At 46.7% G+C, this 27,785-nt stretch overlaps 1 protein-coding gene across 15 annotated transcripts in view; it reads right to left on the bottom strand.

Annotated features, from left to right (window-relative positions):
• Positions 1-14,232: 14,232 nt before the first annotated feature.
• TTLL6 (tubulin tyrosine ligase like 6) overlaps positions 14,233-27,785 on the bottom strand; it is a 55,016-nt gene continuing 41,463 nt past the window's right edge. For 10 of the 15 annotated variants that reach the window (XM_063798285.1, XM_063798289.1, XM_054671219.2 and 7 more), the window contains 3 exons: positions 21,697-22,066; positions 20,958-21,223; positions 14,233-14,972 (listed from right to left, as the gene is read on the bottom strand). In XM_063798285.1, the coding sequence (XP_063654355.1) occupies positions 20,958-21,223; positions 21,697-22,066 (636 nt within the window). In that variant the 3' untranslated portion in view covers positions 14,233-14,972. The remainder of the gene's footprint in view (positions 14,973-20,957; positions 21,224-21,696; positions 22,067-27,785) is intronic. The other 5 variants (XM_063798292.1, XM_063798293.1, XM_054671223.2 and 2 more) reach the window with 2 other exon arrangements.

The following is a 27,785-nucleotide window of genomic DNA, read 5'->3' as shown; positions in this document are numbered from 1 at the left end:
TCTACGCTGTCGGAAAGACCTGGAGAACTCGGGAAGCCCAGCAACAACAAACAGGTTTCAACTTGGAAACAAACCATTAAAGTTTGGCTTAGTTTTTGGTGTGAATGGTGCAAATAATTTCTCCTCTTCACTCTTCAGTCGATCTCAGCTGTATAGAGCTGCTCTGCAAGCTAAAAAGAAATTAGTATCTATTCCCCCCGCCAACAATTTTTTTTTAACCCGGGCTACCAGCTTAAGCAACTGGTATCATTCTTGTTGAATTAAGCTCTGAAAGCTCGCCTCAGAAAAAAAGTTTTTATTTTAAAAAACGAATTATTAAGTCGGCAGTCTGATTTTTATTGGTTTTAATTATCTGAGAAAACTCTGCCTTTTAGTTGTGATAACGAGTATGTAGAACAGACCTTAATAAGCAGAAATGTAATTAATTTAAAATCCATAGTAGTTTTATTACCTACATATTTAAAAACAAACACTACTAAAATAATTTCCCGATTTTAATCTATCTTTAAAAAATAGGGGCCGGTGTAGTGGCTTACAACTGTAATCCCAGCACTTTGGGAGGCTGAGACGGGAGCATCTCTTGAGCCCAGGAGTTAGAGACCTGCCTGGGCATTAGAGTGAGAATCCCAGTTTCTATTTTTTTTAATAAAATAAAGAAAAAGAAAAAATAGGTAATGTATGCTAAAGGAAAGAGTCAAAAGTCACATTGGGGACGTATATTAAAAAGTAAATAGGTCTTCCTCTCACCTCTTATCCCAGCTTCCCTTCCAAGAAGCAACTACGATTCCCATAGTATCCTTAGAGAAATGTATCTAAATAAAAATTTTTAACGCAAATGACAACATTCCACATACCGAGCTTTATATTTCGCCTTTTATTTTTAAAACTTAGTGCATCTTAATGACGATTTTATATATTTACTACTGCCTTTTCCTTTACAATGGTTCCATTTTGTTTTCTGAATATATCTTAATTTATGTAATTAGATGACAATTGAGAAATATTTAGATTGTTTCCAATTTGATTTTCTTCTTTTTTCTGGTGGTGCACACAATATACACTATTCTGTGTATATGCAAGTATATCTGTATGATATATTGTTAGAAATGGATGATCTCAAAGGACTTGTGCATTTTAAAATTTTGAAGTGGTTGAACATATTTGCAGAATTACAAGCAATTTGTGTGTTCTTTTCCAGAAAACTTTGTTCATGTTTTCCCATTTTCTGTTGTTTTTCATTGTTCTCGTAATTTGTTTTTATCGTATTTTGTGTTTCGTTGTTCTCATAATTTGTTTTCATGGTATTTTGCTAAAATGTAAGATTGTGTTTCGGTTTGGTTTTGTCAATAAAAGTTATGCTCGTGACTAATGTAAAGTCTCTCCGTCTATACTTATTGGAATTTTCCCGACAATTTTTCCTGGAGATGGAGGACAAAATGGAGGGGATGCCGAATGTCGACTATTGTCAGCTTAGATTTTTTTCTCTTACGGAATTCGGACCTTATTGAAAAAAATGAGGAGAGGTTTGTTTTGTTTCTTAATCATTTCTTCGCCATCTCTGACTCTCTTTAAGGTTAGAAGACACGGAAAAGTTCCACATTGGACCGGGATGGCAAAGGCTGGATCACTGCAGAACAAAGACCTCAGTCCTCGCATCCCCACCCCCACCCCCGGCAGCCTCTTTCGCTCTAAGCCTCAGCCTAGGGCAAACTCTCCTCCGCAGGTCATCAGCCTCCCATGCCTGAGCCTCACGGAAAACCACTAGAAGGAAAGTAGGCTAGGGTCTAAGCTGTAGCCCCTCCAGGCACCTGGCTTGTTGACGTTACCCCTTCCTCCCAGGCAGAGGGGTGTCGGTCAGGCAGAGGGGTGTCGATTGCCTTGGCCTCCAGTTCCCAGTGAACTAAGAGAAAGCAGCCGGTCCCCATTCCCAGCTCCTGGGACCTAGTGATCGCCATGAGCTTATGTATGTTCCTTGGAGGACAGGCGGCTGCTTAGGAGTGGGACAGTAAGGACTAGGCTGGGTCTGGAGGGCTGGCGGGGCAGGAGTTGGGGGCCAGGTAGGAAAGCCAGGGGTCGAAGGGATCGATTCTAGGGGCCGCAGAGGCCACTCTCGTGCTCTGGAGAAGCACCGCATCTTTCTCCGGACCCCCGCGCTCAGCCAATCGCCCCAAAGTCTCCAGGTGGGGGCTCCGCATTCCCAGTCTTGGTCGCAAAAGCAGCCCTTTCAACCGCACCGAATTTCCCCTGGTGTGAAAAGGCGCCATCGCCAGCATTTTGCCGGGGTTTATGCCTCAATCCCGCATTCCAGCCACTTCCACGAATTACTTGGAAGACAGAACGGTTTGTGCCCATTTATCCTACCTGGAGCACAGACAAGAAACGGCCAAAAAATGAAGGCAGATTTTTAGAGGAAAGGCAAAGAGAGAAGTCGGCCTTACAGAGTTCCATGGCTCCGAGCCTGGTCTACCTAATGCAGGAGAGGAAATCACTCACATTTCCTGAGCATGCTCTGTGTCTAGGAACTTGCCAGCAGCTTCCAAGGTGGAAGGGACTTCAGTCAGCCTCAAATGCCTCACCACAGCGTTTAAAGTTTGAAATAGAGGTAGACTTTCCCCCAAGGTTTTGTTATTAAATTTTACCCCCTCAGAATTATTGGACATGGGGTACAGGATTTGGTAAATTGAATTTTTAAGTTTTTATTTAAAAATCATTTATGGCCCGGTGCGGTGGCTCATGCCTGTAATCCTAGCACTTTGGGAGGCCGAGGCTGAAGGATCACTTGAAGCCAGGAGTTAAGACCAGCCTGACCAACAAAACAAAAAATATTAGCTGGGGTGATGGCACATGCATGTAGTCCAGCCACTTGGGAGGCTGAGGTGGGAGGATTGCTCAAACCCAGGAGGTGGAGGCTGCAGAGCTATGATCACATCTGTGAGTACCCACTGCACTCCAGCCTGGATGACACAGTGAGTCTGTCTCAAAAAACAAAAACAAAAAAATTATTCAGATAATGATTTATTATTATTATTTTGCCAAAAGACTTCTGCCAGCTATGGCCCGAGGGGCTTTATCTTATTTCTGACTGAACAACATTTAACTTTTTGGTCCCATTATCAGGTTATTTCAGGTGAGAAAATGATTTGTCCAAACAATTGCCTGAGTTAGTGTAAACTGAACACTTGTGCTTAAGATGTCTGTTCCTGTCTAGAAAGGGAGGTGGTCCTTCCAGGAAGGAAAAGCTCCCGTCTCCACAGCAGACATTTCCACCCTCCTTTGCAGGTACCAGTGCCCTTGGGTGTGCATGGATGCCATTCCCCATGCTTCCACTCTGCTTCTCTGTCTGCAGCTTGTCTTCCAGAGTGTGGGGAAAGAGCTGGGGAAGAATCTAAGGGTGGAGCTAGTGTTGCACGGTGGTGGCAGTGGGGGTGCCCGAAGCAAGCAGCTGCAGCAAGACAGACCGGATTTCTAATGGCAGCTCCCTCCACCCTGGACAGATGGGCTGCAAACCTGGGGCCTTAACTCACACGGGCTTTGTCTACACTCCATGATACCAGGGGGAAACCAAAATCATCCTGATGCTTCTCATCAACTGGTTGTTTCAGTGTAGATGCTGTCTCCTATCAGTCTGATCCCATTTGTGGGCAAGATCTTTAAAAGCAAAGGGAAATAAGAAGCTGAGAATATGTTTTAATAATAACAGTCTGAGTGGACAACTCAGTTCTTCCCTCTTCCCCTCATATTCAGGGTGGAGCGGGGAAGGATTTTAAGCTTCAATTTCTGAAATCATGTTGACCTTCTGCCCGCCCTGGTGGGTGCCACTGCACCTGACATCAATGTCCCCTTTCTTTCTGTTTAGTTTTACTGTTTCCTGGAGCTCTTCTGAGGCAGTCAGTGTCCAGGCAGGCAGGTGAGTTGTGATGGGGTAGAGGGTGAGAGGACACTGTTAGACCACCTGGGTGTCACAGAAAGTTTGCTGCAGTCGAGAAGCCTGAAGGAAGGGTGGGGGCTGGGGTGGAGGAGTGTATGGCGAAAGACAACGGTGGTGTGGTGGAGTCCACTGCCTAGGAAAGCACAGACGCACCTCCAGGCGACCCTGCAGACTGGGGTCGGGAAAAGGACAGGCTGAGAAGTCTAGAAAGGCAAAGAAGTTAACGATGTTTGGCCGTCTGAGGTCTTATCAGTGTGTCGGGGTCAGGTGGGGGCCGAGGCAACAAGCTCAGGCAGACGCCAGCCGGGTCTGGGACGGTGCAGGTGAGGAGGGGCTGCCTGGGGGACAGCCCGCCTCACTGATCCAACCTGGGACAAGGTAGTGGCTGGGTTAGGGGCTGGGGTGTGTCTTGGAGCCCCCAGGTGACAGGAGAGGGAGGAAGGGAGTGACTGGTGAAACATTAACCCCCTCAGGGTTCTGAAGGGAAGGGGAACATCCTTAGAGGACACAGGGAGAAGACAAACGTCCCTTCATCCTGAGATTCATTTGGAAATCCCCTGAACTTCCAACTCCTGGCTGATGAAACGGAGCAAGTTGTCTCTGCCTTATGGCCTCCATCACCAAGCCTGAAGGAGAGTCTCTCAGCCCGGTTTGGGAGTAAACCCAAAACCGTTCATTCGTCAGGGAATGCCCCAGGTTGGTTCACGCGAGTTTTAAAATGAATCGGAGGTGAAATGGAGCGCATTACCCTCTGTTCAGCCCCGACCCTCAATCTTTGGCAGCGAGGGGCAGTGATGGGACGGGGGGGGGTGGTGGGAAGAGCGCCCAGGGCCCCCTCCGGGTTCTCCCACGGTTTCCGCATCTGGGCCTGGCCAGCGCCTTTGGGAGGAAGGGCCTAGGCGCGGTAGGGATGCCTGGGAGTCTAGGGAGTGGCGGGGGTGTTTCTTGGCCCGGCAGGGTGGGGTTTCCAAGCGTGATCTCCTCGCCCTGGCAGAGCCGGGGTGCCGGGTAGGGGCAGGCTCGGGGGCCTCCCTGCGGTGAATCAGGCTTGTGACCTCAGGCCGTCCGGGTAAACATCCTCTGCGCTTTGGAAACTGTTGGGACTAGAAAGGAGCGGGCGGCAGGGAGAGGGAAGGGGGAAGGAGGGATTCTGAGTGGAGGAGACCTCTGAAATCCTCTCTCCTGCCAGGAAACCAGGGCGGTCTTCCAAGCGGGCAGCCACGTTGCCTACTTGAGGCCAAGGCAGAAGCATCAATCACATGGGGCGTAGTTTCTGTCTGGCTAAAGAACGGCTCACGCGGACCTCGGGAATGCGACTGTGGAAACGACGGGGAAGCTGGAAGGGCTGGGTGGCGGGGGAAGCTGGAGGGCACAGCTTCCAGATTCCAGTTTGTTAAGAATCACCTGAAGGACGTTTCTCTGAAGGGGAAGTGGGCATCTGTGAAGGGTTAGAGGCACATACTTCAACTTTCCCTAGCACAAGAGTGGAAATCCATACTCCTTGGGGAGGGACTTTGTCACTGAATCTTAAGAAAATGGTTACTGGACTGAACTTGGTTACTTATGCCTGTAATCCTGACGTTTTGGTAGATGGAAGTGGGAGCATCGATTGAGGCCAGGAGTTCTAGCCTAGGCAATATAGTGAGACTCTCATCGAAAACAAAATAAAAAAAAAAGAAGAAAGAATCTCGTGGCTGTCATTTTTAATGTTGCTGGTGTGGAGGGAGGCTGTTTTGACTCCTATTTCCATTCTTGGGCCACCGGCAGAGCAGGGCAAAGCTATGAGGTTACATAGACCTGGCTTAGACCCCAGTCCCATTCCCCAGCAGCTTCAGGCCCGAGCAACGGTCTCCATCTCCCTGAACACAGTCTCCTTATAGGTAAAATAACTGCAGAGTTGATGCTGGAATTAAATCAATGCAGTGGCGAGCCCAGCGCTGCAGAGCCCCGTGCTTAGTGACCAAAATCATGTCCCGCCTGCCTCCTCTTCCTCTCGGATTTTTGCCAAGGCCAAACTGCGCGTGTCCCAGAAAAAAACCCTCGGACACTTGGCCTCTGCCCTGTCTCAGCCGAGTGACTAGGATGACTGGGAAGTGAATCACAGGAAAATCACCCAAGCCCACTCTTCTCCACAGCCGGTGAGCAGAAGGAAGGAAGCAAAGAAGGAAGGGAGGAAGGGAAGAAGGGAGAGTTCAGTTCCCTTTCGTCGTTCACACAGTGGTCCTCCACACCAGGAAACCTAAGGGCTCTGTGGAGGGCCAGGTGCCGTGGCAGCAACACTCCTCAGGGCCTGTTTCAGCACCCCATTTACGTGGCACATGAAGAATTCAGGATGAACGCCCTGGCTGAAAGCTCTTCCTGGGTTTGGGACATCAGAAGACCTTCCCGGGATGGGCTCTTGTCTCTGCAGTAGCTATGACCTGCACATAAACCTGTTTCCTACACTGTAAAATTGGCGTAACCACCATTCCCTCCCAGTCTTCCTCTGGAGTCCTAATGGGAACAGTGACGGAATGAAAGTGACCACGCTGGAACCCGAAGCGCTGTTCCCCTCCGTGGCTTCACACTGATCTCCACACTAGAATTCCGTGTCTGCAGTTCAAGTTCAAACTACTGTGGTCGGGGAAGGGCTACAGAGGTCTCGCTTGGCCGTGGAGTCACCGGCCCCGTCCAGTCTTGCTTGGGACACATACTGGTTTACACTCTCTCGGGTTCAGTTTCCTCATCTGTAAATGGGGCTCGTATCCCCCTCATAAAGTGGTTTGGGGGATAATAAAGCTTGTAAAAGCGCTTTGCCCCAGTGCTTGGCACATAATACGCGCTACGTTAACAATGTCGCGTACACGCAGGAACCGGAGGAACCCCATTCCACGCTCCTTCTGGAACCGAATTCACCTCTGAGGCTTTGGGGCTTCAGAGCCGGAGCCGCTTGGGCAAAACCAGCAGAACAGCGAGAGGGAACGGGCTGGTCTAGCCCTGCCCTGAGCATTTCTACTGAGACCGCCGGTCCTGCTTCTTCCAGCCTCTGCTGGATTTCTCTCCGACCCCGCTGGAGCGAAGCCCTTTGGCCCTGCGTTGCCTGCGGCCACGGTGCGGGTTCGGGCTCTGCGCTGGAGCCGGGATGCCCTCCGGCGGAGGGCGCGCGTAGGCGGCGCCTGGGCTTGAGCCCCGCCTGCGAGGCTCAGCGTCGGGGAAGCACTTTTCTCGTCGACCCGGGGTCTTTTTCCGCCAAGGAGCGCGGGGCTCAAGAACTCGGGACTGGGCTGTGTGGGGGGGGGGGCATGGTTTTCCTCTCTGGGCGTCCTAATCTCCAATTTCAGGCAAATTCGCTAGGAAGAACCTTCCCGAGCGCGCCTTCTCCAACAGGACCTCCAAGCCAGCCTCAGGCACGCAGGCCTGGCTCTCTCCTGCAGAATCCCCACCTGCCCTATAACTACCCACTTCAGATATGGGGGAATGGAGGAGATATTCCAATCACGTCATCTACCTACAGTTTCCACGGCCCCTTCTGTTGAATGGTATTTTCCTTTAGGGTCCCTAGAAGCAGAGCAAATGAAAAGCCCAGAGGGGGAAAAAAAAAAAGAAAGAAAGAACCGGTGAATTGGCTCTGAGCCCAATAAACGATTCCTCTTTCCTTCTCCGGTCCTTTCCCTTCCAACAGAGCGATTGAGAAATCATTTCAATAATCAGCAAATCTGCTGGGAAATGGAGAACCAGAAGGGAATGTCCTATCCAACAGTGCTTTTTCTTCTTTCAATAGAAGCCCAGTCTTTCATTTAGATATGAATATAGCTACTGTGCATTTCTCCATTAATAAATATAAATTTCCCAACTAGGTGGTGAGGGATATGAATTTCCATGGTACATTGGGCCCTAGAGACACCAAGAAGCTTCAGGTCATAAGGGGGTCTATTCAGGCTATGTCCAAGCACAACCAAATTATGGCATTAAAAATAAGAGGTCTTGATTCAGATCTTTCACGTTTTAATAACAGAGGGGGATGCTGCTGATATAGCAAAATGATTGAAAATATTTGTAAACATATACTTCTCACTGGACCTCCAGTCATGTTGGTGGGTGTGGTAGACAGAATCAAGTACGTCAACTAGCTGTTTTCTGGTTTAGAAACAAAAAATACCCCCAGCCCCACCCCCGCTCTGGAGTCTTTGCTTCTCAACTACGAAATGGAAAAAAAAGAACTCAAGTCCCATTTAGACTGTGGGAGCTCAGCCCATGAAGGGACTGTGGGAATTGACATGGAGAGTTTGGGGTGGAGAGGTGGAAGGGTGGAGGAAATGAGATCGGCAGCAGACACTGAGTCAGAGGCCTGAGACTAAGGCCTGGCTCTGTGTCCTTGATATCCCCAAGCCTCAGTGTTCACATCTATAAGATGAGGATAATATTGATCTCATAGCACTGCTGTGAAGAATCAACCACATAATATATGTGACGATGGTTTTTCATTATCAGCCTTTCCTTGGCCTGGACCAAATTGAAAGGAGACCGTGGGGCCAGGCAAGGTGGCTTGGATCATGCCTGTAATACTAGCGCTTTAGGAGGCTGAGGCAGGAAGATCCTTTGAGACCAGGAGTTTGAGACCAGCCTCAGCAACATAGTGAGACTCTATATCTTAAAAAACAAACAAACAAACAAACAAAATAAAATTAGCCAGACATGGTGGTGCATGCCTGTAGTCCCAGCTCCTCAGTGGGGAGAATTGGGAGGATCACTGAGCCCAGGAGGTCAATGCTGCAGTGAACCATGATCTAGACACTGCACTCCAGCCTGGGTGACAAAGCAAGACCCTGTAAAAAAAAAAAAAAAAGAAAGAAAGAATGAGGAAGAAAGGAAAAGAGAAAAAAAGAAAAGAAAAGAGACCGTGGCAAAGAAGGCAAGGGTCCAGCTTGGGCCCAGCTCAGGGATGGGTATGAGCATCCCCATGGCTACTTGATGCCCTGTCACGTGGGCTCAGCTGGCTTACTCTCACCCTCTGCCAGATCCAGGCGGAAGTGAGAATCCATTACAGTGGGCCTGTCTCAGCTCCTGTTTGCTTTGGCCACAGCGTGATGGTGTCTTGCTGGCTTTGCCAACAGGATTTAGGTGTTTGCTCTCCCGCCTGGCATGGCTGCTAAGGCAGCTGGCATTCTGCTCCTGCTTATCATGCTGGCTGAGACTTCCTGCTGCTGCTGCTTCCCCTTTCTCAGATGGATGGGGTCCTATTTTATTATCATTGTCACAAGACTCCTATGCTTGAGAAAGCAGGGTGGTGAAAAGAGGCCACAGACTTTCCCTTTCAAATAGCTCCCCAAGAAGTACATACTCAAGGACTAAGATGAATCAGGAAGTACGCCAGGAAAAGAAATGAGACAGAGAGCCAGAAAAAACAGGCACTAACCCTAGATCTTTAAAGGACTTGCTTTGCTTTCCACACTTCTTTCCTCATGCTTTCTGAGGACAGTAGTAGATAGCGGGAGTAAAGGGGAAGGGAGCCCCTTGCTGAAGGTCACCCCACACCAGCCAGAGCCCACGGTTGGAGAGTCTTGGAGGAAACATGATTATCAGGTGCCTGATGGGAAGAACATGTGCTCAGAATAATCACATCCCCTCCCATAGCCAAGGCAACTCCCAGAACCTCCAGCCACCTCCCCAGCACAGTGTGCATTCAGAAGACATGAAATCCCCTCCACATGACACACTACCTGCTTGGCTTTCCAGGCTGCTAGTGAATAACTTACAGTCATGGCTGGAGAATGCAAAATAATTGAAAGCAATGCTTAGTAAATTGCAGTTTCAAGGTCTTCATTGCCTTCCTAACAATTTGCAAAACTCATTTTATTGCTTTTTTAGATTCCTCGAATTGAAATACCACTGCATGCTGTAATTAAGCTAAGTGACATGCCAGCTGTAAAGGCAAGGGTTGTGAATGATTACATTCAGTTCATGTAATCATACAGGATGAGTGTGGGGAGGGAGCCTACAACAGCTGCCGGTCTGCCTTGCTTACACTCTCTGCCAGGGTGGAAGGAAAGCTGGAATCTAAAATCACTTTTTTTTAAAACAGGGTCTCCCTCTGTCACCCAGGCTGGAGTGCAGTGGCACAATCACAGCTCACTGTAGCCTCAACCTCCTGAGCTCAAGCAATCCTCCCACCTCAGTCTCCCGAGTAGCTGGGACTATAGGTGTGCAACACCATGCCTGGCAAATTCTGTTGCTGTTGTTGTTTGGTAGAGACAGAGTCTCTATGTTGCCTAAGCTAGTCTCAAACTCCTAGGCTCAAGTGATCCTCCCACCTCAGTCTCCCAAAGTGCTGGAATTACAGGTGTGAGCCACACACCCGGCCTGAAGTCACCCTTTTAAGGCTAGTAAGAGTTACCCATGCTGTCTGAGGTGGCCTAATCCAGTGTGGGGTAAGCCAGGCAAGTGGTTCCCAAACCTGACTAAGCATCAGAACTCCCTGGCACAGCTTTTTATTTTTATTTTATTTAAGTTATTTATTTATTTATTTATTTATTTATTTATTTATTTTGAGATGGAGTTTCACTCTTGTTGCCCAGGCTGGAGGGCAATGGCGCGATCTTGGCTCACCGCAACCTCTGCCTCAAGTGATTCTCCTGCCTCAGCCTCCCGAGTAGCTGGGATTACAGGTGCCTGCCACCACACCCGGCTAAGTTTGTATTTTTAGTAGAGATGGGGTGTCTCCATATTGGTCAGGCTGGTCTCGAACTCCCAACCTCAGGTGATCCGCCTGCCTCGACTTCCCAAAGTGCTGGGATTACAGGTGTGAGCCACCGCGCTCGGCCAGGCAGAGCTTTTTAAATCCAAGTTTACCTCCCCCTTGCTCCAAAGTGACTAATAAAGTCTAGGGAGAACCACAGGTCTTTACAATTGCCCAGATATCTCTGAGCCTGGAGATGAGAGAACCTGCCCCATCCAAGATGGCTATTTTTAACAACTTGGTCTTCAGAAACGTCACTTTTGCACTTGGAAACTTTTCCTTCAGTGTTGCTTTCATAAATCTGTCTGGGGACAGGAGTTCATCCAACTGCTTTATGAACAGATACCTTGATCTCTATCCTCCCAAAGCTCCTTCTCCTAATGTTCCCAATTTCTTTCAGCGGACTCAGTTCCTTTGAAACCTTCTTTATTGTTCCTTTATCCTCTGCCACACAGTCAGCTGCTAAGTCCCAGCTCTACGATATTTTTCTCACTTGCCTCTTTTTTTTTCTTCCAGCTTATTGAGGTATATCTGCCTCCTTTTCTCTCCCCCAGCCAGCCATCCTCATAGAGGCTGCAAGGGCTTGAATCCTGGACCACTGTATGAGACTCCCAAGCCCTCTCCTACCTTTGGGTCCCTCCCCTTGCCAAGCCACTCCACCATCTACTACTAGATTCATCTTCCTAACACTAAATAAAATCTCCCACTCAAAAACCTTCAGCAGTTTCCCACTGCCTGCTGAATTAGGTAAACACTACCCAGGATAACAGTTTAGATCCTCTGCAATATTTATTCATTCAGCAAATATTTACTGAATTCCTATTATGTCCTAGGTACTAAACTAAAAGCAGAGAATATAAAGATGTAGAGACATGGTACATTCCAGTGGACAGACAGCTGCACAAATTCATTATCATGAGGAGTGCAATAATGGCAATATAAACAAAGGGTCACTGGGTTTCCAATATGGTCTCTTAATCTATCTTTCCATCTTCGTCTCCCAATTTCCTTTCTGATCCAGCCAAACTGGACTAGACCTTACTTTTTTGTTTTTGTTTTTGTTTTGAGACGGAGTTTCACTCTTGTTGCCCTGGCTGGAGTGCAGCAGCATGATCTTGGATCACTGCCAACTCTGTCTCCTGGGTTCAAGCAATTCTCCTGCCTGAGCCTCCCGAGTAGCTGGGATTACAGGCGCGTGCCACCACACTTGGCTAATTTTTGTATTTTTTGTAGAGATGGGGCTTTGCCATGTTGGCCAAGCTGGTCTCGAACTCCTGACCTCAGGTGATTCACCCACCTCGGCCTCCCAAAGTACTGGGATTACAAGCGTGAGCCACCACGCCCAGCCTAGACCTTACCTCTTGATCATGTTCAGGGTTTTTAGTTTCTTCCAGGCCTCTATACCTCAGTCCATATCTTATATCCACCTTTTAAAATCCTATTTATCAGCCTGGTGCGGTGGCTCACGCCTGTAATCCCAGCACTTTGGGAGGCTGAGGTGGGAGGATCACAAAGTCAAGAAATCGAGACCATCCTGGCCAACATGGTGAAAACTGTCTCTACTAAAAATACAAAAATTAGCTGGGCGTGGTGGCGGGCGCCTGTAATCCCAGCTACTCAGGAGGCTGAGGCAGGAGAATAGCTTGAACCCAGAAGGCAGAGGTTGCAGTGAGCTGAGATCATGCCACTGCACTCCACCCTGGCGACAGAATGACAGTCCATCTTAAAAAATAAAAATAATAAAATCCTATTTATCTTTTTCTGCCACCTCAAATATCACCTCCTCCAATGAAGTGGACTTGGTCCTCCCAGCTAGGTGTGAGGGTGTTTCCTTCTCGTCTACTGACACTCTTTTTTAGTGGCACTTAACTCAGGCTAGTTATCTGTGGACCCGCCTTCCTCCACTGCACACTCTTTGGGAGCAGGAACTGCCACAGCATTTTTCTGTCTCACAGAAGCACTGTGCTCTGCACAGCCCTATGAGTGAACAGGCAGGAGGTGGGTGGGGCTGGGAAGGCAGCCTGATATTGTGCCTTCTCGTTGGATAACCTTGAGCTGTTAAAGCCTCTAGACAGGATGTGCTACAAAATTTGGCAGGTCCACTAAAAAATGAAAACGCAGCGTTCCTTGTTCAAAAATGATTCAGAATTTCAATATGGTGGCAATAGGGCATTAAGCCAAACACAGGGCTCTTCTAAGTGCAGGACCCGGTGCGACTGCACAGATTGCATGTCCTGTCTCTAGGAGCAAAGGTGCTGGCACCACAGTGTCCCACAGACAGCCAAATAATTCTGGCATCGTCTTATTAAGATACTTCCTTTTTATCAGCTCAGGAATCTCGACTGGCTGGAACTCGTGACCAGGAAGAAAAGGGGAGAGATGTAGAGATTCCAGGAAGCCCCTTTTCAGCAAGTCTTACATCTTTTGCTTGGGCCAGGCTATGATCTCTGACAACCTGATGAGAACAATGGGAAAAGTGGCCTCACATCAGTCTGTTTTGAGCCTTCCAAATGGCGTCAGGAATGGGCTTGTGGAGGTTGAGATGACAATTAAGCTTTTACTTGTCTGCTGGGATAACCAGGCTTTGGCTTCTTTTGCCATCCAGGTGGGCCTTGACTATTTACTAAAAAGAAAAGAACGCTATCCCGGGATCCTTGAAAACCAGGCTGACATGGGGATGACGTGTACATATGTGTGTTTCAGAGCTGGACACAAATGATTTGAGTCTAATGTCTCCATTCAATATCTTGGATAATTAAGGTCTTTTGCCTGAAGGGTACTGTGGGCTTCAAGCATCCCAGGTTCCCCTGACATTCTTGAGGACAGAAATTCGTTCTATTGGAAATCCATAAGGCAAAGCCAGGTCAACACTGTGAAGCAAGCACTTGTCTTCAGAACTTACTTCTTCCACCTCTGCCTCATATGCCCCAAAGGTCTCACCAGGGATCAGACTCAGGAAGAGTGAGTGAAGCAAAAATGGATCACATTCCTGGAAAGGGCAGAGAGTGAGCTGGCAGATAAGGAAAGATGTTATGCCTGCGGTCTAGCCAGGCCCTGTGCTGGGCAGAGTTGGTGGAGTCAGTTGCCCAGACAGGGCAACGTCCACGTCAGGCTCTGGGCTCCTAGCAAGGAGGGCAGGGCTTACTGTAGACCATTTGTCCCAAGAAAGTCTTCAAATCTTCCTATTTTTAATGTATTTGGAGCTTTTTTTTTTAGACGGAGTCTCACTCTGTTGCCCAGGCTGGAGTGCAGTGGCGCGATCTCAGCTCACTGCAACCTCTGCCTCCCAGGTTCGAGCGATTCTCCTGTCTCAGCTTCCTGAGTAGCTAGGACTACTAGCTACCATGCCCGCCACCATGCCTGGCTAATTTTTGTATTTTTAGTAGAGACGGGGTTTCGCCATGTTTGCCAAGCTGGTCTTGAACTCCTGACCTTGGGTGATCTGCCTGCCTCAACCTCCCAAAGTGCTGGGATTACATGCATGAGCCACTGCGCCCAGCCTGGAGCTTTCTTAGTGAGGGGTACTCAGGATAACTGTCTCCCCACAACCCTCCTTTCCCATTATCCCTCCAAATCAGGCTCCTCCTCCTGGCAGTAAGCATGGCAATTTCTTTTATTAATGGATGCCTGAAGGGAAAGTGTAACATTTCTGCAGGTTGATAGAAGAAGCATCTTCAGGCTGGGTACTCTCGCCTCACCTCTGTTTTCACTGGTGAGATTAAGTTGGGCTGGTGAGGGAGGTCACCAGAGGATGCTCGGGCACTGAGGTGGCAAGTCTTTGGGCTGGTGGGGATGGGCGGAGGTCGGGCCTTGACCCTGTGAAGTTGCAGCTGCCTCAGTTCTCTCACTCAGGGCTCAGAGTTATGCACCATGCCCATCCCTGACCTCATCTTTTATCTTGGAGATGAAGACCAACTGGCATAGTTCTGTTGGTGGACTGAGGGCTTTTGACTCCTGGAAATCATGAGTCCTTCTCTGAAACACTACTCCCGAAGTTGCTTTATCTGGGGGAGTATTCTGGATGATGGTGCCATGTGAAGAACCCAGAGAAGTGCCACTGGTAGGGCAACTGGAGTGTGTCCTGGGGCAGCACCAATCCAATCCCAGAAATCATGGTCCTGTAGCACTGTAAGCTAACTGGGAGGGAACAGAGGCAGGGCTGTTGGCCCCATTGCTGCTACTAGGAACTAATGGAAGACCAGTATATCTAGATGAGCAAACAAAACTTCAGTTGATTCTGTGAACATTGGAGACACTGTCGGAAGAGACACATTGTTTCCTGCAAGTTAAGAGGTAGGAAGGGAAAAGTGGCAGAGATCCAGTCTGATTCTGGAAAAAAAAATTTTTTTTTTTAGATTTTCCTTTAAAATGGCCTCCAGAATATTAAAGTCAATGAACTCATCATCACCATTCCTATCTAGTGGATCAAGAGACGCTTAGGTGACTTATATCTGTAGTCACCAGAAACTCATTCTACCTACACAACATTCATCTTTCTGTAGCCTTCTTGCCTGAAATATTGGATATGGATCATTTAAGAGCAGCCAAGATGGCTGGCTGGAGAGAATGTTATAGTGGTTAAGAAGCTGTATGCCCTTGGACAAGTTACTCAACCTCTCTCAGCCTTGGTTTCCCCATTTGGAAAGAGACAACAACAATGCCCCGAGGACTGAGACAATATATGCAAAGCTTTTAGTACACCAGTGGGAAGTGTGTCTTGGGCCAGTTCACGCTGGGCTCATCACCATCAGCACAGTATCATCCTCATCAGCAACAGCATCACCATCATTGCAGGTACCATTGATTCGGTAAGATGCCAGGCATCCCACTTTACCAAGCCATGAGTCATCCTTAAAATCCTACAAATGAGGCCAGGCACAGTGGCTCATGCCTGTAATCCCAGCTCTTTGGGAGGCTGAGACAGGTGGATCACTTGAGGTCAAGAATTTGAGACCAGCCTCGTCAACATGGAGAAACCCCATCTCTACTAAAGCTACATCCAAAAATTAGCCAGGAACAGTGGCACACCTGCAGTCTCAGCTACTCAGGAGGCTGAGGCAGGAGAATCAGTTGAACCTGGGAGGTGAAAGTAGCAGTGAGCCAAGATCACACCACTGCATTCCAGCCTGAGCGACAGAGCAAGACTCTGTCTCTAAAAACAAAACAAAACAAACAAACAAACAAAAAAACAGAAAGAAAAAGTTAGCTAGCGGGAGGCTGAGGCAGGAGAATAGCTTGAACCTGGGAAGCAGAGGTTGCAGTGAGCTGAGATCGTGCCACTGCACTCCAGCCTGGGCAACAGAGGGAGACTCCAAAAAGAAAAAAGAAAAGAAAAGGAAAGTTAGCCAGGCATGGTGACAAGCACCTGTCACCTCAGCTACTCAGGAGGCAGAAGTGGGAGAATCTCCTGAGCCTGGGAAGTTGAGGCTGCAGTGAGCCATGATAGTGCCACTGCACTCCAGCCTGGATGACACAGTGAGAACCTGACTCAAAAAAAAAGGAAGCTCCTACAAAATAGGTTGTTTATCCCCTAGAATTCAACTCTTATACAGATCTGCACCATGGACTCAGTGACCAACCCACTGTGAAAGTGGGTCCAGAGGAAGAAGAATGATATTCTAGCCACTAAAGCAGAAAAATGCAGGAATGTGTCAGGGCGCCATTCCTCACATGGGTCAGGATGGGTGCCAAGTTCATGGCCAGATGGTAGAGAAGGAAACATAGAGCTGTTTGTCCAGTCCATCACTTGTGTGAGGTTGGGCAAGTCATTTAACATCCTCAACCTTGTTTCTTCACTTGCAAACTGGGCATAAGGTAATAACGTCTGCCTTGCCAACCTCACATTGTCAATGTGAGGATTCTATGAGATATGATCTGTAAACCTGATGTGTGGAAGGTGTTATTACTCTTACGCTTTCCAAAGAAACCCCTGATCCTCCATTGAGGCCTCTGCTTGCTCTTCCTTCTTTCCTTCAACCATTATTTATTGTGCAGAAGCCCTCTTTTCAAACCACATTCTGCTCCGTCTGCAAATCAATGCATTAATATCATGCATTCCAATGGACATTCTGCTGTATATAGTCTTTTGGGAGTCTGCTTTTTTATGTGTAAGTCCTTTATGGTCCGATTAGTTTGGAGAGAACTTTTAGAAGACATTATTTGGCCTAAAAGCAGGGGGCCAGCTCTGAGATCTCGTGACCCCATACGGTATTCTAGGAGGCTCTGCTTGGTCTTTGTCATATCTGCTACCTGCAGAAATGCCTCCACTGAAGAGCCACTTATTGTCACCTCAGCTCTAACTAAAGACTAATATGAAAAGTATCATTTAACAGACAGATAGTATGACTTCAAGAGTTTGGGGCTTGAGAATCAGAAGCATCTGACTCAAATCCTTGCTGTGACAATTAAAACTGGGGGACCTGCTGAATGTTAAGCCTTATGCTCTTTGAGTATCAGCTTTTTTTTCTTTTCTAAAGCTCAAGGCCAAGTGCTATGACTCACGTCTGTAATCCCAGAGCTTTGGGAAGCTGAAGCAAGAGGATTGTTTGAGGGCAGGAGTTCAAGACGAGCCTGGGCAACATGGGAGACCCTGTGCTACAAAAATACTTTTTAAATTAGCTGGACATCATGATGTGCACCTGTAGTCCTAGCTACATGGGAGGCTGAGGCAGGAGGATCGTTTGAACCCTGGAGTTTGAGATTATAGTGAGCCATGATCCTACCACTGCACTCCAGCCTGGACAACAGAACAAGACTGTCTCCAAAGAAAATAAAAATAAAGTGTACAACTGTGATTGAAATTCAATTAGATAAAATATTTATCTAGAAGAGTGCTGGCGCCTTTATAGTCGGCTAGCAAAAAAGGGTAACTATCACCATCTATCATCCTGATTTTTTCTTTTTTTAGAGATGGGGTCTTGCTATGTTGCCTAGGCTGGAGAGCAGTGGATATTCACCAGCGTGATCTCACTACTGATGAGCATGGGAGTTTTGACCTGCTCCATTTCTGTCTTGGTTTACCCCTCCTTAGGCAACCTGGTGGTCCCCAGCTCCTGGGAGGCCACCATACTGATGCCAAACTTAGTGCAGATACTTGATCAGGGTAGCGCATTACAGCCCAGAACTCCTGGACTCAAGCAATCCTTCTGCCTCAGCCTCCCCAGTAGCTGGGACCACAGGCACTCGCCACCATGCCCAGCACCATGACTAATACTAACACATGGCCATGCCCTCAGCCATTGTTTATTATGGCAGAAAAGATCTAAGACGCCACATGATAAACTGCTCTTTCAGGGAAAGAAGTCTTCCCTAAGGAACTACTAAACTTATTTTTACTCATCTAGGAGAAAATATTGAAACCCTGTCTGCCTACAAAATACCAGAGCTTCTTGGGGAATCTAGCCCACGTTGCTAAAAAGTGACACAAAGAATCAGCATCTGATGTCAGAGGTATTCACCAAGGTTCAACTGATGGGGAAGTTCTCCCTGTTTCCCACCTCACTACAGCTCCAAGCGGGTGAGGGCCAGTGTACACAGGGATGTACCTGGAGCTTGGGGGTGGGGAGAGAAACCAACAGAACCAGTCCCAATCTTTGAGGAGCCCCCAATCTTGAGGGAAGGAATAAAGTTCCTGTCTTCAGGGAGACCCCCATCTGATGGCAGAGACATAGTCCATGCCACTAGAGACTCTCTAGTATGATTGGACAGACAAAAAGGTCCGAAACAGGATGCTGTGCCTGGCCTTTTCTGCTAAGAGGTTCAGAGCTAAATTCAATGGTCAATGCAGGAAGCACTTTATCACACCCTCTTCATATAATGATCTCTTCCTTTTCTTCGTGTAGCTTCTGATCATTATTATTTCATTTAACAGTCCTACTGAATACAAGTTTTCATTGTAATGTGCTACATCATCCTTTTTTAAATAGTAGAAACAGACTGGGTGCGGTGGCTCATATCTGTAATCCTAGCATTTTGGGAGGCCAGGATTTCGAGAACAACTTGTCCAACATGGCAAAACCCTATATCTACTAGAAATACAAAAATTGTCCGGGCATGGAGGCACATGCCTTTAGCCCCAGCTACTCAAGAGGCTGAGGCACAAGAATTGAAGATAGTGGTAGTGGGTTGGAACTCCTTAGGGATCAGAGTTTTGCTCCAATAACAGGCCCACAGGTCAGGGCTGGCTGTAACAGGCTCCTCTGCCCAGGCCTGGGTCTACATGTAAGACAAGTACTTATTACCCGTATGTTTTTGTTGTTGTTGTTGTTTTGTTTTGTTTTGTTTTGTGTTTTTGAGATGGAGTCTCGCTCTGTCTCCCAGGCAGGAGCGCAGTGGCGTGATCTCGGCTCACCACAACTGTAGCTGGGACTACAGGCGCGTGCCATCATGCCCGGCTACTTTTTGTATTTTTAGTAGAGATGGGGTTTCACCATATTGGCTAGGCTGGTCTCAAACTCCTGACCTAGTGATCTGCCCACCTCGGCCTCCCAAAGTGCTGGGATTACAGGCATGAGCCACCGTGCCTGACCTATTACCCATATTTAAAAGACTTGTTCAAAAGACAAATTCCCAGGGCCCCTTCCCAGCCCTCTTATGCCAGAATTCCCAGGGGGTTTGGCCTGAGAAACTACAGGCTTAAACAAGGGCCCTCATATGATTCCTATCATCAGGGAAATGGGGAAACATCAGGCCCAGCTCTTCTCTGAGCATGGTGAGAGGACTATCAGAATCAACTAGAGGAGCTTCATAAAATGCAGATTCCTGGGCTCTCCACCCAGGACCACTGAATCAGAATTTCTGGGAGAAGGCCCTGGAATATGCATTTTTACAGGAACCCAAGGTGATCTCTATGGGCTGGATGTTTCCTTGCAGGCCCTCCTGCAGTGTGAGCTACTGGTCACAAGGGGCCAGGTCAGAGTATCTGCTCACAGTAAGCTTTGGGTGGCAGGGTGGAGGGAGATGATTCAAATCTCTAGCCTTCTTCTTTAGACAGTCAAGCAGCAAAGATCCCTTAATTCCACAGCTCTATGTTGTGGAGTTCTCCGAAGTTTTTACATATGACCTTCCCTCAGAAGCACTGAAGTTCAGACGGAGGGCATCTTACCATCTCCTGGGGCCTTTTGCACGGTGGAACCAAAGCTTCTCAAAGGCCTTTGGTTCCACATCTCAGTCTCTGCTGTCCTGTTGCTCTGTCCCCTCAGCACACTCCATTACAGGGCCAGCCTTTGGGGCAAGTGATCTAGGCCTAGACCAGGCGGCATAGCTTGAAGGGTGTGAAAATCAACCCATTATGGTTGACATGGTTCTACTTCTGGGATCTCCATATATGACTATCTCAATTTTAGCCATAAGTGGAAGACAAGGCAAAGTGCCTAGTGGGGGCAGATCAGTTCTACCAGAAATATATTAATACATAGCAAGGGGGTCACTTTTTTTTTTGGAGACAGAGTGCTGCTCTGTCACCCAGGCTGGAGTGCAGTGGTGCAATCCCGACTCACTGCAACCTTCAGCTCTGGGCTCAATCAATCCTCCTACCTTGGCCTCCCAAGTAGCTAGGACCATAGGCATGCTCCACCACACCCAGCTAATTTTTTAATTATTATTATTTTTTTTTTGAGACAGAGTCTCACTCTGTCACCCAGGCTGGAGTGCAGTGGCACAATCTCAGCTCACTGCAACCTCTCCCTCCCGGGTTCAAGCAATTCTCCTGCCTCAGCCTCCCGAGTGGCTGGGACCACAGGCGGGTGCCACCATGCCCAGCTAATTTTTTGTATTTTTAGTAGAGACGGGGTTCCACTGTGTTAGCCAGAATGGTCTCGATTTCCTGACCTCGCGATCCACCCACCTCGGCCTCCCAAAGTGCTGGGATTACAGGCATGAGCCACTGCACCTGGCCTAATTTTTAAATTGTTTGTAGAGACAGGGTCTTGCTATGTTGCCCAGGCTAGTCTTGAACCCCTTGCATCAAGTAATCTTCTCACCTCAGCCTCTCAAGTAGCTGGGACCACAGGCATGTGCCACCACACCCAGCTAATTTTTAAATTTTTTGTAGAGATGGGGTCTCCCTTATGTTGCCCAGGCTGGTCTCAAACTCCTGGGCACAAGGGATCCTCCTGCCTTGGCCTCCCAAAGTGCTGGGATTATAGGCATGAGCCACTGCACCCAGCCAGGGTCACATTTTTACTAAGTCTTCATTGTCTACTTACCTGTATGTCTTTATCAATCCATCCATCCTCCTACCTACCCAACATTCCAGAAAAACACAGAGCACCTGCCAACGCACCAAATTCATTAAGGGAATATGTGTGGGCCTACCTAGCTCCTCTCACATCCTTTTTGGCCAGAGATCAGGCAATGGCTGTATGCTTCTTGATCCTGCATACATGGGTCCCTCATAGCACTTGTGTGGCTTCTACAAGGCCTTGGATCCAGTCGGGCTGGAGTGGCAATCACCAGCAGGTCCCTCAGAGTAACATTATAGCTCTGAGGACTCTGCAAGAGGAGGGAGGACACATCCAGCTGCCTCTTCTCGCCAGAGCTGTCACTGCGGGAGTGGCACTCCCCAGGCAGGGAGGGGTTTTCTGGAAAGGCAAAGTCAGAAGCATCAGCAATTTGTGCTGCTGGATTCAGCACAAATTCCTGGTGAAGACCACCTCCCAGTAGGGTCCCATGGCCTGTAACTGCCATTCAAAGCTCTTTGAGCCAGAATCAGCCATTGCTCCTTTTCTCCAAATAGTTTTTCTTCCCCATTTTTTCATACTTAACATCAGTAACTGGTGCAGCCTCAGCTGAATGAGCCTCATGTGAATGAGAACCAGGAAGTGGTGAAGAAGGGAATTGGACAGCAATCTGTTTTTATCTTTTTTGTCTTCCCAATCAGACTAGAGACTTCCTAATGGTATGGACTGTGTCTCCACCATCAGACTGGGGTTTCCCTGAAGACAGGGGCTGTCCCCCCTCCAAAGACTGGGAGCTCCCCAAAGATTAGGACTGGTTCTATCGGTCCCTCTCCCCTTTAAGCTCCTGGCACATCCCTGTACACATTGGCACTCACGTGACAGGTTATTCATCCCCAGCTTGGGGTTGTAGTGAGCTGGGAAGAAGGAGAGCTTCCCACTCAGTTGAAGCTTGGTGAGTAGCTCAGATATCAAATGTGGCTTGTTCATGTCACGCTTTAGCAAAGTCCAGTTTGTGTTCGGACTCTCCCAGAAGCTCTTGGATTTTGTGGGCAGAAAAGATTTTAACATTTTCTTCTGGGTTAAGTGTGGAGGGGTCTGCTGCTTCTTGCATTTAAAGGATACCACCCTGTCCGTCTCTGGGCCACTGTACTCAGAGCTGGCGGTCACAGCCAGGGTTAGCGGAGACTTTGGGGAGATTGAGAGTTGGGTGGTGGATTCTGGGGTGGTTTCTATGGAGGTTAAGTGCTGGAAGAAAAGACAGTTCAAAATGAGACTGTGGAAAGCAAAGGGTTCCTTCCTATGCTATTTTTATTTTTATTTTTATTTTTTGAGACAAGGTCTTGCTATGCTGCCCAGGCTGGTCTTGAATTGGGCTCAAGTGATGCTCCTGCCTCAGCCCCCTGAGTAGCTGGGACTACATGTGAGTGCCACCATGCCCAGCTCCCATGCTATTCTTGATTAAAATAAACAGATTAAGAGCTGGTTCATTAGCAGCAAGAAAGATTAGGTTAGAATAGTTTCCTCACCATGAATTGGTTAAACAGTAAGGCAGAAGACAGTAGGAGACTCTACAGCCTCCTCTAAAAGTCTCTAAACATGAAACAGATTATAAACAATAGATTGGCAATCAGAACAATAGGTATTATTATTGTTGTTATTATTATTATTATTATTATTATTATTATTATTTGAGACAGGGTCTCACCCTGTCACCCTGGCTGGAGCACAGTGGTGCAATCTTGGTTCACTGTAACCTCCACCTCCTGGGCTCAAGCAATCCTCCCACCTCAGTCTCCCAAGTAGCTGGGACCACAGGCATGTGCCACCACATCTGGCTTTTGTATTTTCTGTAGAGATGGGGTTTTGCCATGTTGCCCAGGCTGGTCTCAAACTCCTGGGTTCAAGTGATCGGCCCACCTCAGCCTCCCAAAGTGCTGGGATTACAGGCATGAGCCTGTAATCTCCTGCCTCCTGGAGGCAGGAGAATCACTTGAACTTGAGAGGCAGAGGTTGCAGTGAGCCGAGATCACACCATTGTCCTCCAGCCTGGGTGACAAGAGTGAAACTCTGTCTCAAAAACAAACAAAGAAACAAACAAAAAAAACCCAACCAAACAAAAAAAAACTAGTCTTGGGGAAAAAAAGAAACTGCACTTGATGAGATCTGCAGCTTTGCAGCTTTTTGTCCAAGGACACCCACAATCCACATGGTGTGGGCAGCAGAAGCCACAGACTTACTGGCTAGAGGTAAAGTTTGAGGCAATCAGAGAAGCCAGAGAAACAGAGTGTAAATTGTGAAAGTGTGAAATCCTTTCATGTGCAGTTTGGCGTGACTGATAAACTACACATGCTGGGGGGTGTGGAATGAGGAGGAAAGGATCTCAGGGGACCCAATAAAAAATAGCACTGGAGGCTGAAATAACTAATAAGATTTCGATTGCTGCTGACCACAGTAGATTTAGAATGTGAAGTTAATGGATTGCTCAAATAAAAATAACTCTTTAGGCTGGGCAAGGTGGTTCATGCCTGTAATCCCAATTATTTGGGAGGCAGAGGTGGAAGGATCACTTTAGGCCAGGAGTTTGAGACCAGCCTGAGCAACACAGCAAGATCCTCATCTCTAAAATAATTGTTTAAAAATTAGCCAAGCATGGTGGTGCACACCTGTAGTCCTAGCTACTCGGGAGGCTGAGGCAAGAGGATCACTTGAGCCTGAGAGCTTGAGGTTATAGTGAGGTATGATCACACCACTTCACTCCAGCTTAGGCGACAGAGCAAGACCCTGACTAAAATATATATATAAAATGTGTATATATACACATTAGTGTGTGTGTGTGTGTATATATATATATATATATTTATTTATTTATTTATCACTCTTTAGAAGAACAAACAGAATCCAGAGACTCTACAATGAATCACTGCATCATGCATAATTCATGATGTCCAGCATCCAAACTTAAAACCACTAGATATGGCCAGGTGCAGTGGCTCACACCTGTAATCCCAGAACTTTGGGAGGACAAGGCAGGAGGATCACTTGAGGTCAGGTGTTTGAGACCAGCCTAGCCCACATGGCAAAACCGCATCTCTACTAAAAATACAAAAATTAGCCGGGCATGGTGACAGGCACCTGCAATTCCACCTACTCGGGAGGCTGAGGCAGAAGAATCACTTGAACTCGGGTGGCAGAGGTTGCAGTGAGCTGAGATTGCGCCACTGCACTCCAGAAGCCTGGGTAACAAAGCAAGATTCTATCTCAAAACAAAACAAAACAAAAAAACCCACTAGATACACAAAAAAAGAAAAGAAAAGAAAAGAAAGAAACCAGAAAAATATAATCCACACTCGAGAGAAAAAAGTAGTCAATACTCTAAGACCAGTTGGCCGCAGTGGCTCACACCTATAATCCCAGCACTTTGGGAAGCCAAGGTAGGTGGATTGCTTGAGGCCAGGAGTTCCAGACCAGCCTGGGCAACATAGCAAGACCATATTGCTTAAAAAATTAAAATAATAGATAAATAAAAATAAAGAAATAAAATACTATGAGATGACCCAAATGTTGGTTCATTAGCAGACAAGAACTTTAGCAGGCATTATAAATATGGCCAAAGAATTAAAAGAATATGGCTGGGTGCAGTGGCTCACGCCTGTAATCCCGGCACTTTGGGAGGCCAAGGTGGGCGGATCACGAGGTCAAGAGATCGAGACCATCCTGGCCAACATGGTGAAACCCTGTCTCTACCAAAAATACAAAAAATTAGCTGGGTGTGGTGGCACGCACCTGTAGTCCCAGCTACTCGGGAGGCTGAGGCAGGAGAATCACTTGAACCTGGGAGGCAGAGGTTGCAGTGAGCCAACATTGCACCACTGCACTCCAGCCTGGCGACAGAGTGAGACTCCGTCTCAAAAAAAAAAAAAAAATTAAAAGAATGTATGCATACAAAATTCAAAAGTTGGGAATCTAAGCAAAAAAACACAAACTATAAAAAAGAACACTAGCCTGGGCAATATGTACAAAAACTACAAAGATTAGCCAAGCATGGTGGCATGCACCTGTGTCCCACCTATTTGGGAAGCAGAAGCCAGAGGATTGCTTGAGCCCAGAAGGTTGAGCCTGCAGTAAGCTGTAATTGTGCCACTGCACTCCAGCCTGGGTGACAGAGTGAGACCCTGTCTCAAAAAAATAAAAATAAAAAGAACTGAGTAGTATTTCTATAGGGCTTAAAGGTATAATAATTGAAATAAAAAATTCACTGAATGGGCTTAAAGGTATAATAATTGAAATAAAAAATTCACTGAATGGGCTTAATGGCAGACAAAACAGTCAGCGAGTTTGACTATAGAGCAATAGAAATTATTCAATCTGAAAACAAAAGAGAATCAAGATTAAAGAAAAGTAAATAGAACCTAAGAAGTCTGTGAGACAATATTCTGTGACTTAACATACATATTATTGAAGGGTCCAGAAGAGAAGAGAAACAAAATAAGGCAGCAAAAGATTTTGAATAATGGCAATAAATTTCTCAAATTTGGTGAAAGCCATCAACTTATAAAAACAAGATCAAGAACCCTAAGTAAGATAAATACAAATAAAACCATACTCTGGTTTCTCTTTAGATGGTATAAATCTTCCACCTTTTACAAATAAAACCACACCCAGACACATTACAGGCTCATGCCTATAATCCCAGCACTTTGACAAGCTAAGGCAGGTGGATCACTTGAGGTCAGGAGTTTGAGACCAGCCCGGCCAACATGGTAAAACCCAGACTCTACTGAAAATACAAAAATTAGCTGGGCGTGGTGGTGCACGCCTGTATCCCAGCTACTCAGGAAGCTGAGGTGGGAGGATTGCTTGAGCCCAGGAAGATTGAGGTTGCAGTGAGCCATGATTGTGTCATTACACTCCAGCCTGGGCAACAGAGTGAGAGCCTGTTTAAAAATAAAAATAAATAAATGATTATATTAGGAAAAAAGTCTTAATAGTCTAAGCTTTCTCCTTAAAAAACTAGAAAAGTGGCTGGGTGGGGTGGCTCACGCCTGCAATCCCAGCACTTTGGGAGGCCGAAGCGGGTGGGTCACCTGGGGTCGGGAGTTCAAGACCAGCCTGACCAACATGGAGAAACCCCGTCTCTACTAAAAATACAAAATTAGCTGGGCGTGGTGGTGCATGCCTGTAATCCCAGCTACTTGGGAGGCTGAGGCAGGAGAATCGCTTGAACCTGGGAAGCGGAGGTTGCAGTGAGATGAGATCGTGCCATTGCACTCCAGCCTGGACAACAAGAGCAAAACTCCATCTCAAAAAAAAAAAAAAAAAAAAAAAACAAGAAAAGTAAAATAAATCCAAAGCAAGCAGAAGGCAAGTATTAATAAATAGCAGAAATCAATAAAATCAAAAATAGAAAAATAGACAAAACTCAATGAAACCAAAATCCAGGTTTTTTTTTTTTTTTTTTTTGAGACGGAGTCTCGCTCTGTTGCCCAGGGTGGAGTGCAGTGGCTGGGACTACAGGCGCACACTGCCACGCCCAGCTAATTTTTTGTATTTTAGTAGAGACGGGGTTTCACCGTGTTGCCCAGGCTGTTCTCGAACTCCTGAAATCAGGCAATCCGCCCACCTCGGCCTCCCAAAGTGCTAGGAGTACAGGCGTGAGCCACTATGCCCGGCCCAAAATCTAGTTTTTTTTTAAAAGGTCAACAAAATTGATAACTCCAGCAACATTTATACAGTAAAAAAGAGAGAAAGAATAAGGAAATTACTAATATCAGGAATGAAAAAGAGGGTATCACTAGACTCTACAGACATTAAAATGAAAATAGGGACTACTATAAATAACTCTTCATGTATAAAGCCACCTCAGATGAAATGAACCAATACCTCAAAAACCACAAACTGCCGAAATTCATTCAAAATAAAATAAGTTATTTGGATAGTCTTATATCTACTTTTTTTAAATTGAATTTTTAGTTTAAAATACTCTAAAAAAGAAATATCCAGGCCCAGATAGTTTCTCTGGAGAATTCTATCCAAATATTTAGATAAGAAATAATGACAAATCACCAGGCACCATGGCTCATGCCTATAATCCCAGCACTTTGGAAGGCTGAGGAGGATGGATCACTTGAGGTCAGGAGTTCGACACCAGCCTGGCCAACATGGTGAAACCCCACCTCTACTAAAAATACAAAAATTAGCTGGGCATAGTGGCGGGTACCTGTAAATCCCAGCAACTCAGGAGGCTGGGGCAGGAGAATTGATTGAACCTGGGAGACTGAGCAAAGATCGTGCCACTGCACACTAGCCTGGGTGACAGAGTGAGACTCCATCTTAAAAAAAAAAAAAGAAAGAAAGAACAACAAATCTATATAATCTCTTGCAGAAAACAAAAGAGAAAGGAATACTTCCTACTTCCCAACTCACTTTATGGGGCCAGAATTACACTGATATCAAAGATATACAAAGAAAATAGAAGAAAAAAAACACTATAGACCAGTATCTTTTATGAACTTAGACATAAAATTTCCCAACAAAAATTTTAGCAAATTAAATTCAGCAATGTATTAAAAAATATACAATGACCAAGTGAGGTTTATCCTGGGAATGCAAGGTAGGTTCAATATTGAAAAATCAATCAGTGTAACCCACCATATTGGCAGTCTAAAGAAAAAAATCCATATGATTATATCACTTGATGCCAAAAAAGCACTTGACAAGGTTCAACATCCATCTATTATTATTATTATTATTATTATTATTATTATTATTTGAGACAGAGTTTTGCTCTTGTTGCCCAGGCTGGAGTGCAATGGCACGATCTTGGCTCACCGCAATCTCTGCCTCCTGGGTTCAAGCAATTCTCCTGACCCACCCTCCTGAGTAGCTGAGATTACAGGCATGCACCACCACATCCGGTTAATTTTGTATTTTTAGTAGAGATGGGGTTTCTCCATGTTGGTCAGGC

Source organism: Pan troglodytes, chromosome 19 (assembly GCF_028858775.2).
Source record: "Pan troglodytes isolate AG18354 chromosome 19, NHGRI_mPanTro3-v2.0_pri, whole genome shotgun sequence".
In the NCBI taxonomy this organism is placed as follows: Eukaryota; Metazoa; Chordata; class Mammalia; order Primates; family Hominidae; genus Pan; species Pan troglodytes.
The sequence above is the reverse complement of the archived record's forward strand: the minus strand, read 5'-3'. Positions and strand labels throughout refer to the sequence as shown.